This window comes from Panulirus ornatus, chromosome 10 (genome assembly GCF_036320965.1).
Source record: "Panulirus ornatus isolate Po-2019 chromosome 10, ASM3632096v1, whole genome shotgun sequence".
Classification (NCBI taxonomy): domain Eukaryota; kingdom Metazoa; phylum Arthropoda; class Malacostraca; order Decapoda; family Palinuridae; genus Panulirus; species Panulirus ornatus.
The window spans coordinates 72,689-91,098 of NC_092233.1; the positions used below are offsets into that span (position 1 = coordinate 72,689).

The 18,410-nt window shown below is 38.5% G+C and overlaps 1 protein-coding gene across 1 annotated transcript; it reads right to left on the minus strand.

Annotated features, from left to right (window-relative positions):
• Positions 1-202: 202 nt before the first annotated feature.
• On the minus strand, positions 203-18,267 carry LOC139750711 (selenoprotein M-like). Its single transcript, XM_071665385.1, has 4 exons — positions 18,109-18,267; positions 12,225-12,295; positions 1,923-1,992; positions 203-734 (listed from the first exon to the last, which is right to left on the minus strand). Exons 1-4 carry the CDS (start codon positions 18,211-18,213, stop codon positions 585-587), a joined length of 396 nt encoding a protein of 131 aa, XP_071521486.1. The 5' UTR covers positions 18,214-18,267; the 3' UTR covers positions 203-584.
• Between the last annotated feature and the right edge of the window lie 143 nt (positions 18,268-18,410).

Genomic DNA, 18,410 nt, shown 5'->3' on the forward strand with positions numbered 1-18,410 from the left:
GTGTGTGTGTGGGCATGTATGTATGTATATGTGTATGTGGGTGGGTTGGGCCATTCTTTCGTCTGTTTCCTTGCGCTACCTCGCTAATGCGGGAGACAGCGACAAAGTATAATGAATATAAATAAAATAACTCTGATGCCAAAACCCAAGTTTTACAAACTATTACACCATTCATACAAGTCAACAGGGTAACAGGAAAAAATTAACAACTAACTTTTTATTTCAATTCTACAAAACTGATAGTCATAAAAAAGGCAATATAATTAAATAGTACAGGAACCTTCTGTGCTTCCAAAAGCAGCATGAGATAGCACTTTAAGCCACTTTCTTCATAAAAGGTTCATGTTGCAATCTAAGTATACTGTCTAAGACTTGCATTATTGCATTCAAAGTCATTCACTTGAAATTCGACAAATTTGGTAGTTATGAACTTGGGTTGCAAGAAACTTAGAATACACTGATAATACACAGGTTTCAGTACACTACTAATACCTACACTCCAATTTTCCCTAAATCAAAGGTATTACTCTTAAAAAAGCTCCCAAGTGGATCTATCAAATTTATCATTAAGGTAAATATATCATTTAGAGTTCTTCTCTCTCCCTGTATGGACCACTGAGGTATTCTTCTGGTACAATCTCGTCCTTGGAGCTCTTCTTGTAAAATCCCTTCTTCAGCAACAATTGGTTGCAACTATCACGATTTAACTTGTCTAATTGGAGACGTTCAACAACCTAAGGACAATCAAAATGTCAATAAAAACAGATTTTTTTTTTTTTTTTATACTTTGTCGCTGTCTCCCGCGTTTGCGAGGTAGCGCAAGGAAACAGACGAAAGAAATGGCCCAACCCACCCCATACACATGTATATACATACGTCCACACACGCAAATATACATACCTACACAGCTTTCCATGGTTTACCCCAGATGCTTCACATGCCTTGATTCAATCCACTGACAGCACGTCAACCCCGGTATACCACATCGCTCCAATTCACTCTATTCCTTGCCCTCCTTTCACCCTCCTGCATGTTCAGGCCCCGATCACACAAAATCTTTTTCACTCCATCTTTCCACCTCCAATTTGGTCTCCCTCTTCTCCTCGTTCCCTCCACCTCCGACACATATATCCTCTTGGTCAATCTTTCCTCACTCATTCTCTCCATGTGCCCAAACCACTTCAAAACACCCTCTTCTGCTCTCTCAACCACGCTCTTTTTATTTCCACACATCTCTCTTACCCTTACATTACTCACTCGATCAAACCACCTCACACCACACATTGTCCTCAAACATCTCATTTCCAGCACATCCATCCTCCTGCGCACAACTCTATCCATAGCCCACGCCTCGCAACCATACAACATTGTTGGAACCACTATTCCTTCAAACATACCCATTTTTGCTTTCCGAGATAATGTTCTCGACTTCCACACATTCTTCAAGGCCCCCAGAATTTTCGCCCCCTCCCCCACCTTATGATCCACTTCCGCTTCCATGGTTCCATCCGCTGCCAGATCCACTCCCAGATATCTAAAACACTTCACTTCCTCCAGTTTTTCTCCATTCAAACTCACCTCCCAATTGACTTGACCCTCAACCCTACTGTACCTAATAACCTTGCTCTTATTCACATTTACTCTTAACTTTCTTCTTCCACACACTTTACCAAACTCAGTCACCAGCTTCTGCAGTTTCTCACATGAATCAGCCACCAGCGCTGTATCATCAGCGAACAACAACTGACTCACTTCCCAAGCTCTCTCATCCCCAACAGACTTCATACTTGCCCCTCTTTCCAAAACTCTTGCATTAGAAAATATACTTCAGTAACAAAAATAAAGCTGAAGAAAATTATTCCCTTGTTTCACCTATATCAGATTATTTCAATTAACATAACTCATGGTGTAAAATGACTAACCTGATCAAATCTGTTGAGGAGAACTATCTCTGGTGGAGCCCCAGGAATTGCTTTGAACTGAACATTATGGCTAACAAAGAAGTTAAGAAAAACTGACAGCTCAAACTATGGCAACAATGTAATAAATTTAATGAAGCAAAAAGCATTAACATTGCTCAAACTATGGTAACTTAATGTTAGAAATTTAATGAAGCAAAAAGCATTATCAACACCTCAAACTATGGCAACAATGTAAGAAATTTAATGAAGCAAAAAGCATTAACATAACAGCTCAAACTACGGCAACTTCAACTAAAGAAATATTTTTATTTTTTTTTATTTTGCTTTGTCACTGTCTCCCGCGTTTGCGAGGTAGTGCAAGGAAACAGACGAAGAAATGGCCAAACCCACCCCCATACACATGTATATACACACACATCCACACACGCAAATATACATACCTATACATCTCAATGTACACATATATATATATACACACACAGACACATACATATATACCCATGCACACAATTCACACTGTCTGCCTTTATTCCTTTCCATCGCCACCTCGCCACACATGGAATACCATCCCCCTCCCCCCTCATGTGTGCGGGGTAGCGCTAGGAAAAGACAACAAAGGCCTCATTCGTTCACACTCTGTCTCTAGCTGTCATGCAATAATGCCCGAAACCAAAGCTCCCTTTCCACATCCAGGCCCCACACAACTTTCCATGGTTTACCCAGACGCTTCACATGCCCTGATTCAATCCACTGACAGCACGTCAACCCCGGTATACCACATCAATCCAATTCACTCTTTTCTTTGCCCGCCTTTCACCCTCCTGCATGTTCAGGCCCCGATCACTCAAAATCTTTTTCACTCCATCTTTCCACCTCCAATTTGGTCTCCCACTCCTCCTCGTTCCCTCCACCTCCGACACATATATCCTCTTGGTCACTCTTTCCTCACTCATTCTCCCCATGTAACCAAACCATTTCAAAACACCCTCTTCTGCTCTCTCAACCACGCTCTTTTTATTTCCACACATCTCTCTTACCCTTACATTACTTACTCGATCAAACCACCTCACACCACACATTGTCCTTAAACATCTCATTTCCAGCACATCCACCCTCCTGCGCACAACTCTATCCATAGCCCACGCCTCACAACCATACAACATTGTTGGAACCACTATTCCTTCAAACATACCCATTTTTTCTTTCCGAGATATAATAAAGCAAAATAAATTTCTTTACTGAAGCAAAAAGCATTATCAAAACAGCACAAACTAAGGCAACTTATCGTAAGAAATTTAATGAAACAAAAAGCATTAACATAACAGCTCAAACTATGGTAACAATAAGAAATCTAATGAAGTTAAAAGCATTATCAACAGCTCAAACTATGGCAACTTAATGGAAAATTTAATGAAGCAGAAAGCATTATCAAAACATCTCAAGCTATGGCAACTTAATGTAAGAAATTTAATGAAGCAATAAACAACATAACAGCTCAAACTATGGCAACTTAACAAAAAATTTAATGAAACAAGCATTAACATAACAGCTCAAACTATAGCAACTTAATATGAGAAATTTAATGAATAAACATTATCAACATAACAGCTCAAACTATGTTAACAATGCAAGAAATTTAATGAAGCAAAAAGCTTTATCAACATTACAGCTCAAACTAGGGCAACTTAATATAAGAAATTTAATGGAGCAAACATAACAGCTCAAACTATGGCAACTTAATGTATGAAATTTAATGTCGCAATAAACATTATAATAAAAGCTCAAACTATGGCAACAATATAAGAAATTTATTGAAGCACTAAACAACATAACAGCTCAAACTGTGTCAACTAAATATAAGAAATTTAATGAAGCAATAAACATTATCAACATAATAGCTCAAACTACGGCAACTTAATATAAGAAATTTAACGAAGCAATAAACATTATCAACATAACAGCTTAAACTATGGCAGCAAAATTTAAGAAATTTAATGAAACAGTAAACATTATCAACATACAGCTCAAACTATGGCAACTTATATATGAAATCTAACGAAGCAATAAACATTGTCAACATAATAGCTCAAATTATGGCAACTTAATGTAAGAAATTCAATAAATAAACATTATCAACATAAAATCTCAAACTATGGCAACTTAATACAAGAAATTTAATGAATAAACATTATCAACATGTCATCTCCAACTATGGCAACTTAATATAAGAAATTAATTGCAACCTAATATAAGAAATTTAATGAAGCAATAAACATTATCAACATAGCACCTCAAACTATGGCAACTTCATATAAGAAATTTAATGAAGCAACGAACATTAACATAACAGCTCAAACTGGCTACTTCATAAGAAATCTAATGAAGCAATAAACTTTATCAACATAAGAGCTCAAACTATGGCAACTTTATATAAGAAATTTAATGAAGCAATAGTGGTGATGTGAGAAGGAGATGGAGTGAGTATTTTGAAGGTTTGTTGAATGTGTTTGATGACAGAGTGGCAGATATAGGGTGTTTTGGTCGAGGTGGTGTGCAAAGTGAGAGGGTTAGGGAAAATGATTTGGTAAACAGAGAAGAGGTAGTGAAAGCTTTGCGGAAGATGAAAGCCGGCAAGGCAGCAGGTTTGGATGGTATTGCAGTGGAATTTATTAAAAAAGGGGCTGACTGTATTATTGACTGGTTGGTAAGGTTATTTAATGTATGTATGACTCATGGTGAGGTGCCTGAGGATTGGCGGAATGATTGCATAGTGCCATTGTACAAAGGCAAAGGGGATAAGAGTGAGTGCTCAAATTACAGAGGTATAAGTTTGTTGAGTATTCCTGGTAAATTATATGGGAGGGTATTGATTGAGAGGGTGAAGGCATGTACAGAGCATCAGATTGGGGAAGAGCAGTGTGGTTTCAGAAGTGGTAGAGGATGTGTGGATCAGGTGTTTGCTTTGAAGAATGTATGTGAGAAATACTTAGAAAAGCAAATGGATTTGTATGTAGCATTTATGGATTTGGAGAAGGCATATGATAGAGTTGATAGAGATGCTCTGTGGAAGGTATTAAGAATATATGGTGTGGGAGGCAAGTTGTTAGAAGCAGTGAAAAGTTTTTATCGAGGATGTAAGGCATGTGTACGTGTAGGAAGAGAGGAAAGTGATTGGTTCTCAGTGAATGTAGGTTTGCGGCAGGGGTGTGTGATGTCTCCATGGTTGTTTAATTTGTTTATGGATGGGGTTGTTAGGGAGGTGAATGCAAGAGTTTTGGAAAGAGGGGCAAGTATGAAGTCTGTTGGGGATGAGAGAGCTTGGGAAGCGAGTCAGTTGTTGTTCGCTGATGATACAGCGCTGGTGGCTGATTCATGTGAGAAACTGCAGAAGCTGGTGACTGAGTTTGGTAAAGTGTGTGAAAGAAGAAAGTTAAGAGTAAATGTGAATAAGAGCAAGGTTATCAGGTACAGTAGGGTTGAGGGTCAAGTCAATTGGGAGGTGAGCTTGAATGGAGAAAAACTGGAGGAAGTGAAGTGTTTTAGATATCTGGGAGTGGATCTGGCAGCGGATGGAACCATGGAAGCGGAAGTGGATCATAGGGTGGGGGAGGGGGCAAAAATTCTGGGAGCCTTGAAGAATGTGTGGAAGTCGAGAACATTATCTCAGAAAGCAAAAATGGGTATGTTTGAAGGAATAGTGGTTCCAACAATGTTGTATGGTTGCGAGGCGTGGGCTATGGATAGAGTTGTGCGCAGGAGGATGGATGTGCTGGAAATGAGATGTTTGAGGACAATGTGTGGTGTGAGGTGGTTTGATCGAGTAAGTAACGTAAGGGTAAGAGAGATGTGTGGAAATAAAAAGAGCGTGGTTGAGAGAGCAGAAGAGGGTGTTTTGAAATGGTTTGGGCACATGGAGAGAATGAGTGAGGAAAGATTGACCAAGAGGATATATGTGTCGGAGGTGGAGGGAACGCGGAGAAGAGGGAGACCAAATTGGAGGTGGAAAGATGGAGTGAAAAAGATTTTGTGTGATCGGGGCCTGAACATGCAGGAGGGTGAAAGGAGGGCAAGGAATAGAGTGAATTGGAGCGATGTGGTATACCGGGGTTGACGTGCTGTCAGTGGATTGAATCAAGGCATGTGAAGCGTCTGGGGTAAACCATGGAAAGCTGTGTAGGCATGTATATTTGCGTGTGTGGACGTATGTATATACATGTGTATGGGGGTGGGTTGGGCCATTTCTTTCGTCTGTTTCCTTGCGCTACCTTGCAAACGCGGGAGACAGCGGCAAAAAAAAAAAAAAAAAAAATTAACATAATAGCTCAAACTATGGCAACTTAATGTAAGAAATTTAATGAAACAATAAACATCAACATAACAGCTCAAACTATGGCAACAATAGAAACTTAATGGAGTAATAAACATTTTCAACAATAGCTTAAACTATGGTAACTTAATATACGAAATGTATTGAAGCAACAAACAGTATCAACATAACATCTCAAACTCTGGCAATTTAATATAAGAAATTTAATGAAGCAATAAACATCAAAATATTATCTCAAACTATGGTAACTTCATATAAGAAATTTAATGAAGCAATAAACATTATTAACACAACAGCTTAAACTGTGGAAATTAATATAAGAAATTTAATGAAGCAATAAACATGATCAACATAACAGCCCAAAACTATTCATTGAAGCAACAAACATCAACGTAACAGCTCAAACTACGGCAACTTAATGGAAATTTAATGAAGCAATAAACATTATCTACATAATACCTCAAACTATGGCAGCTTAATGTAAGAAATTTAATGAAGCAATAAACATTATCAACAGCTAAAACTATGGCAACTTCATCTAAGAAATATGAAGCAATAAACATGATTAACATAACAGCTAAAACTATGGCAAATCCATCTAAGGAATTTAATGAAATAAATATTATTAACCTACCTCGCAAACGCGGGAGACAGCGACAAAGTATAATAAATAAATAATAAATATTATTAACGTAACATCTCAAACTGGCAACTTTATATAAGAAATCTAATGAAACAATAAATATTATCAACATAACAGCTCAAACTATGGCAACTTAATGTAAGAAATTTATTCAAGCAATCAACATAAACATAACAGCTAAAACTATGGCAACTTTATGGAAATCTAATGAAGCAATATAAATGATCAACATAAAGCTCAAACTATGGCAACTTAATATCAATGAGGCAATAAACATTATTAAAATAACAGCTAAAACTATGGCAACTCCATCTAAGAAATTTAATGAAGCAATAAACATTATTAACATAACAGCTTAATCTATGGAAACTTAATATAAGAAATTTATTGAAGCAATAAACATTATCAACATAACAGCCCAAAACTATTCATTGAAGCAATAAACATAAACATAATAGCTCAAACTACAGCAACTTAATGGAAATTTAATGAAGCAATAAACATTATCAACATAACAGCTCAAACTATGGCAACTTAATGTAAGAAATTTAATGAAGCAATAAGCAGGAGGTCAAGAGAAAGGTGCAAGAGGTGAAAAAAAGGGCAAATGAGAGTTGGGGTGAGAGAGTATCATTAAATTTTAGGGAGAATAAAAAGATGTTCTGGAAGGAGGTAAATAAAGTGCGTAAGACAAGGGAGCAAATGGGAACTTCAGTGAAGGGCGCAAATGGGGAGGTGATAACAAGTAGTGGTGATGTGAGAAGGAGATGGAGTGAGTATTTTGAAGGTTTGTTGAATGTGTTTGATGATAGAGTGGCAGATATAGGGTGTTTTGGTCGAGGTGGTGTGCAAAGTGAGAGGGTTAGGGAAAATGATTTGGTAAACAGAGAAGAGGTAGTAAAAGCTTTGCGGAAGATGAAAGCCGGCAAGGCAGCAGGTTTGGATGGTATTGCAGTGGAATTTATTAAAAAAGGGGGTGACTGTATTATTGACTGGTTGCTAAGGTTATTTAATGTATGTATGACTCATGGTGAGGTGCCTGAGGATTGGCGGAATGATTGCATAGTGCCATTGTACAAAGGCAAAGGGGATAAGAGTGAGTGCTCAAATTACAGAGGTATAAGTTTGTTGAGTATTCCTGGTAAATTATATGGGAGGGTATTGATTGAGAGGGTGAAGGCATGTACAGAGCATCAGATTGGGGAAGAGCAGTGTGGTTTCAGAAGTGGTAGAGGATGTGTGGATCAGGTGTTTGCTTTGAAGAATGTATGTGAGAAATACTTAGAAAAGCAAATGGATTTGTATGTAGCATTTATGGATTTGGAGAAGGCATATGATAGAGTTGATAGAGATGCTCTGTGGAAGGTATTAAGAATATATGGTGTGGGAGGCAAGTTGTTAGAAGCAGTGAAAAGTTTTTATCGAGGATGTAAGGCATGTGTACGTGTAGGAAGAGAGGAAAGTGATTGGTTCTCAGTGAATGTAGGTTTGCGGCAGGGGTGTGTGATGTCTCCATGGTTGTTTAATTTGTTTATGGATGGGGTTGTTAGGGAGGTGAATGCAAGAGTTTTGGAAAGAGGGGCAAGTATGAAGTCTGTTGGGGATGAGAGAGCTTGGGAAGCGAGTCAGTTGTTGTTCGCTGATGATACAGCGCTGGTGGCTGATTCATGTGAGAAACTGCAGAAGCTGGTGACTGAGTTTGGTAAAGTGTGTGAAAGAAGAAAGTTAAGAGTAAATGTGAATAAGAGCAAGGTTATCAGGTACAGTAGGGTTGAGGGTCAAGTCAATTGGGAGGTGAGCTTGAATGGAGAAAAACTGGAGGAAGTGAAGTGTTTTAGATATCTGGGAGTGGATCTGGCAGCGGATGGAACCATGGAAGCGGAAGTGGATCATAGGGTGGGGGAGGGGGCGAAAATTCTGGGAGCCTTGAAGAATGTGTGGAAGTCGAGAACATTATCTCAGAAAGCAAAAATGGGTATGTTTGAAGGAATAGTGGTTCCAACAATGTCGTATGGTTGCGAGGCGTGGGCTATGGATAGAGTTGTGCGCAGGATGATGGATGTGCTGGAAATGAGATGTTTGAGGACAATGTGTGGTGTGAGGTGGTTTGATCGAGTAAGTAACGTAAGGGTAAGAGAGATGTGTGGAAATAAAAAGAGCGTGGTTGAGAGAGCAGAAGAGGGTGTTTTGAAGTGGTTTGGGCACATGGAGAGGATGAGTGAGGAAAGATTGACCAAGAGGATATATGTGTCGGAGGTGGAGGGAACAAGGAGAAGAGGGAGACCAAATTGGAGGTGGAAGGATGGAGTGAAAAAGATTTTGTGTGATCGGGGCCTGAACATGCAGGAGGGTGAGAGGAGGGCAAGGAATAGAGTGAATTGGAGCGATGTGGTGTACCGGGGTTGACGTGCTGTCGGTGGATTGAATCAGGGCATGTGAAGCGTCTGGGGTAAGCCATGGAAAGCTGTGTAGGTATGTATATTTGCATGTGTGGACGTATGTATATACATGTGTATGGGGGTGGGTTGGGCCATTTCTTTCGTCTGTTTCCTTGCGCTACCTCGCAAACGCGGGAGACAGCGACAAAGTATAATAAATATAAATAAATAATAAGCATTATTAACATAACAGGTAAAACTATGGCAACTTCATCTAAGAAATATAATGAAGCAATAAACATGATTAACATAACAGCTAAAACTATGGCAACTTCATCTAAGAAGTTTAATGAAATAAATATTATGAACATACCAGCTCAAACTGGCAATATAAGAAATTTAATGAAACAAATATTATCAACATAACAGCTTAAACTATGGCAACTTAATGTCAGAAATTTATTGAAGCAATAAACATAACAGCTAAAACTATGGCAACTTAATGTAAGAAATTTAATGAAGCAACAAGCATTATTAACATAACAGCCAAAACTATGGCAACTTCATCTAAGAAATATAAAGAAGCAATAAACACGATTAACATAACAGCTAAAACTATGGCAACTTCATCTAAGAAATTTAATTTAATGAAATAAATATTATTAACATAACAGCTCAAACTGGCAACTTAATATAAGAAATTTAATGAAGCAATAAATATTATCAACATAACAGCTCAAACTTTGGCAACTTAATGTAAGAAATTTATTGAAGCAATAAGGTTATTTAATGTATGTATGACTCATGGTGAGGTGCCTGAGGATTGGCGGAATGCGTGCATAGTGCCATTGTACAAAGGCAAAGGGGATAAGAGTGAGTGCTCAAATTACAGAGGTATAAGTTTGTTGAGTATTCCTGGTAAATTATATGGTAGGGTATTGAGTGAGAGGGTGAAGGCATGTACAGAGCATCAGATTGGGGAATAGCAGTGTGGTTTCAGAAGTGGTAGAGGATGTGTAGATCAGGTGTTTGCTTTGAAGAATGTATGTGAGAAATACTTAGAAAAGCAAATGGATTTGTATGTAGCATTTATGGATCTGGAGAAGGCATATGATAGAGTTGACAGAGATGCTCTGTGGAGGGTATTAAGAATATATGGTGTGGGAGGCAAGTTGTTAGAAGCAGTGAAAAGTTTTTATCGAGGATGTAAGGCATGTGTACGTGTAGGAAGAGAGGAAAGTGATTGGTTCTCAGTGAATGTAGGTTTGCGGCAGGGGTGTGTGATGTCTCCATGGTTGTTTAATTTGTTTATGGATGGGGTTGTTAGGGAGGTAAATGCAAGAGTTTTGGAAAGAGGGGCAAGTATGAAGTCAGTTGGGGATGAGAGAGCTTGGGAAGTGAGTCAGTTGTTGTTCGCTGATGATACAGCGCTGGTGGCTGATTCATGTGAGAAACTGCAGAAGCTGGTGACTGAGTTTGGTAAAGTGTGTGGAAGAAGAAAGTTAAGAGTAAATGTGAATAAGAGCAAGGTTATTAGGTACAGTAGGGTTGAGGGTCAAGTCAATTGGGAGGTGAGTTTGAATGGAGAAAAACTGGAGGAAGTGAAGTGTTTTAGATATCTGGGAGTGGATCTGGCAGCGGATGGAACCATGGAAGCGGAAGTGGATCATAGGGTGGGGGAGGGGGCGATAAATTCTGGGGGCCTTGAAGAATGTGTGGAAGTTGAGAACATTATCTCGGAAAGCAAAAATGGGTATGTTTGAAGGAATAGTGGTTCCAACAATGTTGTATGGTTGCGAGGCGTGGGCTATGGATAGAGTTGTGCGCAGGAGGATGGATGTGCTGGAAATGAGATGTTTGAGGACAATGTGTGGTGTGAGGTGGTTTGATCGAGTGAGTAACGTAAGGGTATGAGAGATGTGTGGAAATAAAAAGAGCGTCGTTGAGAGAGCAGAAGAGGGTGTTTTGAAGTGGTTTGGGCACATGGAGAGAATGAGTGAGGAAAGATTGACCAAGAGGATATATGTGTCGGAGGTGGAGGGAACGAGGAGAAGAGGGAGACCAAATTGGAGGTGGAAGGATGGAGTGAAAAAGATTTTGTGTGATCGGGGCCTGAACATGCAGGAGGGTGAAAGGAGGGCAAGGAATAGAGTGAATTGGAGCGATGTGGTATACCGGGGTTGACGTGCTGTCAGTGGATTGAATCAAGGCATGTGAAGCGTCTGGGGTAAACCATGGAAAGCTGTGTAGGTATGTATATTTGCGTGTGTGGACGTGTGTATGTACATGTGTATGGGGGGGGGGGGTTGGGCCATTTCTTTCGTCTGTTTCCTTGCGCTACCTCGCAAACGCGGGAGACAGCGACAAAGTATAAAAAAAAAAAAAAAAAAAAAAAGTTGCTCAAACTATGGCAACTTCATATATGAAATTTAATGAAGCAATAAACATTAACAGCTAAAACTATGGCAACTTTAAGAAAATTAATGATGCAATAAACATTATTAACATAACAGCTCTAACTGGCAAGAAATTTAATAAAGCAATAAACATTATCAACATAACAGCTCAAACTATGACAACATAATGTAGGAAATTTAATGAAGCAATAAACATTATCAACATAACAGCTCAAACTATGGCAACCTAATTTAAGAAATTTAATGAAGCAATTAACATACCAACATAACAGCTCAAACTATGGCAACTTAATATAAGAAATTTAATGAAGCAATAAACATTATCAACATAACAGCTCAAACTATGGCAACTTAATATAAGAAAATCAATGAAGCAATAAACATTATCAACTAACAATTCTTTAGATTTCTTTTAGTTTGTAACCTTCAGTTGAAGGCAGGCACCATGGTAACAAAAGTAGTTTTAATGAGAGGTGCAGGAATCTAGTTATTGGTCATTAAGGAAAACCTTTAAGCAGTACAAGTTAAAAAGGATACAATAGAGGGACGTCCTCGAAGATGAATTTCTTCACCTCGGGGAGCCTATTCAATCGTCATCCACTACAACTCTGAAAAACATTTAACATGTTATATATCACCTGTTGAGGCATTTATACTAAACAACAAGACATTATATATCATCTGTTGAGGGATTTAAACTAAACCATTACACAAACTATACATCTGTTGAGGCATTCATACTAATCCATTAGAAATGTTATACATCATCTGGTGAGGCATTTATACTAAACCATTAGATATATCATACATCATCTGTTGAGGCATTCATGCTAATCCATTAGAAATGTTATACATCATCTGTCAAGGCATTTATACTAAACCATTAGATATATTATACATCATCTGTTGATGCATTCATACTAATCCTTTAGACATGTTATACATCATCTGTCGAGGCATTTATACTAAACCATGAGATATATTATACATCATCTGTTGAGGCATTCATACTAATCCATTAGACATACATCATCTGTTGAGGCATTTATACTAATCCATTAAACATATTATACATCACTGTTAAAGCATTTATACTAAACTATTACACAAAATATACATCTGTTGAGGCATTCATATAAATCCATTAGAAATGTTGAACATCATCTGTTGAGGCATTTATATCAAACCATCAGATATATTATACATCATCTGTTGAGGCATTTATACTAATCCATTAGACATATTATACATCATCTGTTGAGGCATTTATACTAAACCATTAGATATATCATACATCATCTGTTGAGGCATTCATACTGATCCATTAGACATTACTCATCATCTGTTGAGGCATTTATACTAAACCATCAAATATATTATACATCATCTGTTAAGGCATTCATGCTAATCCATTAGACATATCATACATCATCTGTTGAGGTATTTATACTAAACCATTAGATATATCATATATCATCTGTTGAGGCATTCATACAAATCCATTAGACATATTATACATCATCTGTTGAGGCATTTATACTAAACCATTAGATACATCATACATCATCTGTTGAGGCATTTATTCTAAACCATTAGACATACTATACATCTGTTAAGGCAATTATACATACACATACACAGCCGTATACATATATACCCATGTGCACATTCGTACTTGTTTGCCTTCATCCATTCCAGGTGCCACCCCACACCACAGGAAACAGCACTGCAACCCGCTGTGTCAGCAAGGTAGCATCAGGAAAACACAAAGAAGACTACATTTGTTCACCCAGTCTCTAGTTGTCATGCGTAATGCACCAAAATCACAACTCCCTATCCACATCCAGGTCCCACAAACCTTTCCAAGGTTTTACCCAGACATTTCACAAGCCCTGGTTCAGTCCATTGACAGCATGTTGACTCAGTATACCACATCGTTCCAATTCGCTCTATTCTCTGCATGCTTCTCACCCTCCTACATCTTCAGGCCCTGCTTGCTCATAATCTTTTTCACTCCATCCTTCCACCTCCAATTCGGTCTCCTACTTCTCCTTGCTCCCTCCACCTCTGAGGCATATATCTTCTCTGTCAACCTTTCCTCACTTATTCTCTCCATATGTCCAAGCTATTTCAACACACCCTCTTCTACTCTCTCAACCACACTCTTCTCATTCCCACACATCTCTCTTACCCTTTCATTACTTCCTTGACCAAACCACCTCATACCAGATATTGTCCTTAAACATTTTATTTCCAACACATCCACTCCTCCTCTGTACAACTCTATCTATAGCCCATGCCTTGCAACCATATAACATTGTTGGAACTACTATTCCTTCAAACATACCCAAATTTGCTCTCCGAGATAATGTTCTCTCCTTCCACACATTTTTCATTGCTCCCAGAATCTTTGCCTACTCCCAAGTATCTAAAATACTTCACTTCCTCCAATTTTTCTCCATTCAAACTTACATCCCAATCAACTTGCCCTTCAACCCTAATGAACCTAATAATCTTGCACTTATTCAGATTTACTCTCAACTTTCTCTTTTCACACACTTGCAAATTCAGTCACTAACTTGTGCAGTTTCTCCCTCAAATCAGCAACTCGAGCTTTAACATCAGCAAACAACAACTGCCACACTTCACATGCCCTCTCATCCCCAATAGACATACTCGCCCCTCTCTCCAAAACTCTTGCATTTACTTCCCTAACCACCCCATCCATAAATAAATTAACCACTGAGACAATACACACCCTGCCGCAAACCCACATTGACTGGGAACCAATCACTCTCCTCTCTTCCTACTCTTACACATGCCTTACATCCTCGGCAAAAACTTTTCACTGCTTCTAACAACTTGCCTTCCACACCATTTACTCGTAAAACCTTCCACAAAGCATCTCTATCAACCCTATCATATGTCTTCTCCAGATCCATAAATGCTACAAACAAATTCATCTGTTTTTCTAAGTATTTCTCACATACATTCTTCAAAGCAAACAACTGAGCCACACATCCTATACCACTTCTGAAACCACACTACTCTTCCCCAATCTGATGCTCTGTACATGCCTTTACCCTCTCAATTAATACCATCCCATATAATCTAATTTCCCAGGAATACTCAAAAACTTATGCCTCTGTAATCTGAACACTCGCCTTTATCCCCTTTGCCTTTGTGCAATGGCACTATGAATGCATTACGCCAATCCTCAGGCACTTCATCATGATCCATACATGCAATGAATATCCTTGCCAAGCAAATCAACAACACGGACACTCCCTTTTTTAATAATCAAATATATATGTATATGTATTTGAGGAAGTACCAGGAGAGACCGAGTACAGAATGGAAAAAGGTGAAAGCAATGACATAAGGGGAGTGGGGGAGGAATGGAATGTATTTAGGGAAGCAGTGATGGTTTGTGCAAAAGATGCTTGCGGCATGAGAAAGGTGGGAGGTGGGCAGATTAGAGAGGGTAGTGAGTGGTGGGATGAAGAAGTAAGATTGTTACTGAAAGAGAAGAGAGGCATTTGGAGGATTTTTGCAGGTAAGTAGTGCAAATGACTGGGAGATGTATAAAAAAAAAAAGAAAGTGAGAGGTCAAGAGAAAGGCGCAAGAGGTGAAAAAGAGGGCAAATAAGAGTTGGGGTGACAGAGTATCATTGAATTTTAGGGAGAATAAAAAGATTTTTGGAAGGAGGTAAATAAAGTATGACAAGAGAACAAATGGGAACATTGGTGAAGGGGGCTAATGGGGAGGTAATAGCAAGTAGTGGTGATGTGAGGAGATGGAGTGAGTATTTTGAAGGTTTGTTGAATGTGTCTGACGATAAGAGAGGCAGATATGTTTAGATCAAGGTGGTGTGCGAATTGAAAGGATCAGGGGGAATGGTTTGGTAAACAGAGAAAAGGTAGTGAAAGCTTTGCAGAAGATGAAAGCCAGCAAGGCGGTGGGTTTGGAAGGTATTGCAGTAGAATAAATAAAAAAAAAAATGGGTGACTGTGTTGTTGATTGGTTGGTAAGGATATTCAATGTATGTATGGTTCATGGTGAAGTGCCTAAGGGTTGGCAGAATGCACGCATAGTGCCACTGTAAAAAGACAAAGGGGATAAAGATGAATGTTCAAATTACTAAGGCAGAAATTTGTTTAGTATTGCTGGGAAATTATATGGGATGGTATCAATTGAGAGGGTAAAGGCATGGACAGAGCATCAGATTGGGGAAGAGCAGTGTGGTTCCTGAAGTGGTAGGGTTGATGGAGATGCTTTGTGGAAGGTATTAAGAGTATATGGTGTGGGAGTCAAGTTGCTAGAAGCAGCAAAAAGTTTTTACCGACGATGTAAGGCATGGGTCAGTCTTAGGACAGCTCTTGTTTGTTATATATATTAACGATTTGGATATATGAAAAACCAGCAACAAGTAAATTTGCCAATGATACAAAAACAGGGGCTCAGATGAAAATTCAGTAAATTTGCATAAGGACTTGACTAGATTATCAGAATGGGCAGGTACATGAAAATGGAATTCAACATAGATAAAAGTACAACACAGTGTGGGTAAAGACAGGAACACTAACAACAAACTGGACAGTATTACTATTAGTACAACAGAATGCAAAAAAGATTCAGGAGTAATGGTGAGCAAGGATCTTAAGCTGTGGCAAAAATTTATTTAAGTGTGTAGCAAGGCCAATAGGATGTTAGGGTTAATTAATAAGACTTTTGGCAATAAAACTCCTAGAGTATTGTTGCATCTTCATCTTGCAGTTGTTGAGACCACAATTGGATTAAGCTGTACAGTTTTGGGCTCTTTACACTATGCAGTTGATATAGGTTGTTTGGGGGGAATATAAAGGAGAATGACAAAAATGATCCCTGAAATTAGAAACTTTACCCATTAAGAAAAGGTTAAAAAGACTGAATTTACACTCACTTAAGAGAAGGAGGGATACAGGAGATATGATTTAAGTTTTCAAATGGGTGAAGAGAATCAATGAAGGTAACATGAATAAAGTTCTTAGAATGGCACCACTGGATAGGACTAAAAATAATGGATTTTAATTAGAAAAAATATACTTAGGTTGGATGTGGGTAAATACTGGTTCGGGAATAGGGTAATTGATTTTTATAACCAGCTGCCAAGTACAGTAGTGGAAGCTATGTGAAGCTACGTGGGTCTTTAGGTAGCCTTAAATGAAGGTTGGATGTGTTTAAGGGTTCAGGCAGTTGGCTGTGGGGTGGACAGACACAGGACATGTCTAGCATGGGCCATTAGGCCTTTTGCAGTGTCCTCTCGTTTTATGTAGTTAAGTAAAACGCTTAAGCTACCTCTTGTTTAAGCTGTGATGTACATCAACTATTATACTACCATAAGCCAATCAACACTTTTCTTATTACAATGTTCAGCCAGTTACATTTGCATAATATACAAACCATAGTATTTACTCTTAAAATTTCCTGTACATGTGCCAATGTGATTACGTCCCTGACAAGACTCGTGTTTGTTCAGCCCTACCAACCATAGTATTTACTCTTAAAATTTAATGTACATGTGCCAATGTGATTACGTCCCTGACGAGAATCGTGTTTGTTCAGCCCTACCTCCATCAGACCATTTCTTCAGCCCTACCTCCATCATACCATTTGTTCAGCCCTATCTTCATCATACCATTTGTTCAGCCCTACCTCCAACATACCATTTGTTCAGCCCTACCTCCAACATACCATTTGTTCAGCCCTACCTTCATCATACCATTTGTTCAGCCCTAACTCCATCATACCATTTGTTCAGCCCTACCTCCATCATACCATTTGTTCAGCCCTATCTTCATCATACCATTTGTTCAGCCCTACCTCCATCATACCATTTGTTCAGCCCTACCTCATCATACCATTTGTTCAGCCCTACCTCCATCATACCATTTGTTCAGCCCTATCTTCATCATACCATTTGTTCAGCCCTACCTCCATCATACCATTTCTTAATTAGTTACTATAAAGACCTCCCACTTCTGTAATATCTGAAATATCTCTGTGTATTTACAGTCAAGTAGTTGCCAGAATTCAATATATCGTTAATCAGCAATATGGGAAGACAACTAAAGCATTTACAGTGGCAAATTATGGTATTTCCTGACTTGTTCAGGTGTACATAACATGCCTAACCATTTAGGTGATTATTTGTATTCTACAGTTTGACTAGTATTGTTCACAAATGTAACCATATTCCAAGAGAAACTTGAACCAATTCACACTGTGAGGAGCAAGATAAACATAGACCACCAAGTTAGTAGTATGTGAAGGAAGCAATGTTCCTAACCAAATTGATCCAAACTTGACATACATCGCCTGCAAGTACATTTCAGGTTCCAACTTTGTAACACTATTTCAGAAGTGAGAATCTTTCCTCACCTCAATCCTAGCCTTGGAAATGTCCTTCTCCAGAAGCTGTTCCTCAGCACATGAGACTATAACAGCCCAAACAATGGGCAGTAATCGTATCATCCTGCACGCCATCTTCAACACGTTGCACTCCTCACCTATGCTTCATGTTATTTTACTTCATTAAAATTCAATCATTAATAGTTTTTAATAAAAAAATATGATACATTTTCTCAACGACAGATTTCAATAACATTTTACATTTGGTAAACTAATAACTTCTAATTTGACTTTATACTTTTTTTTGGCGAATAAAATTACTTACTCTAAGT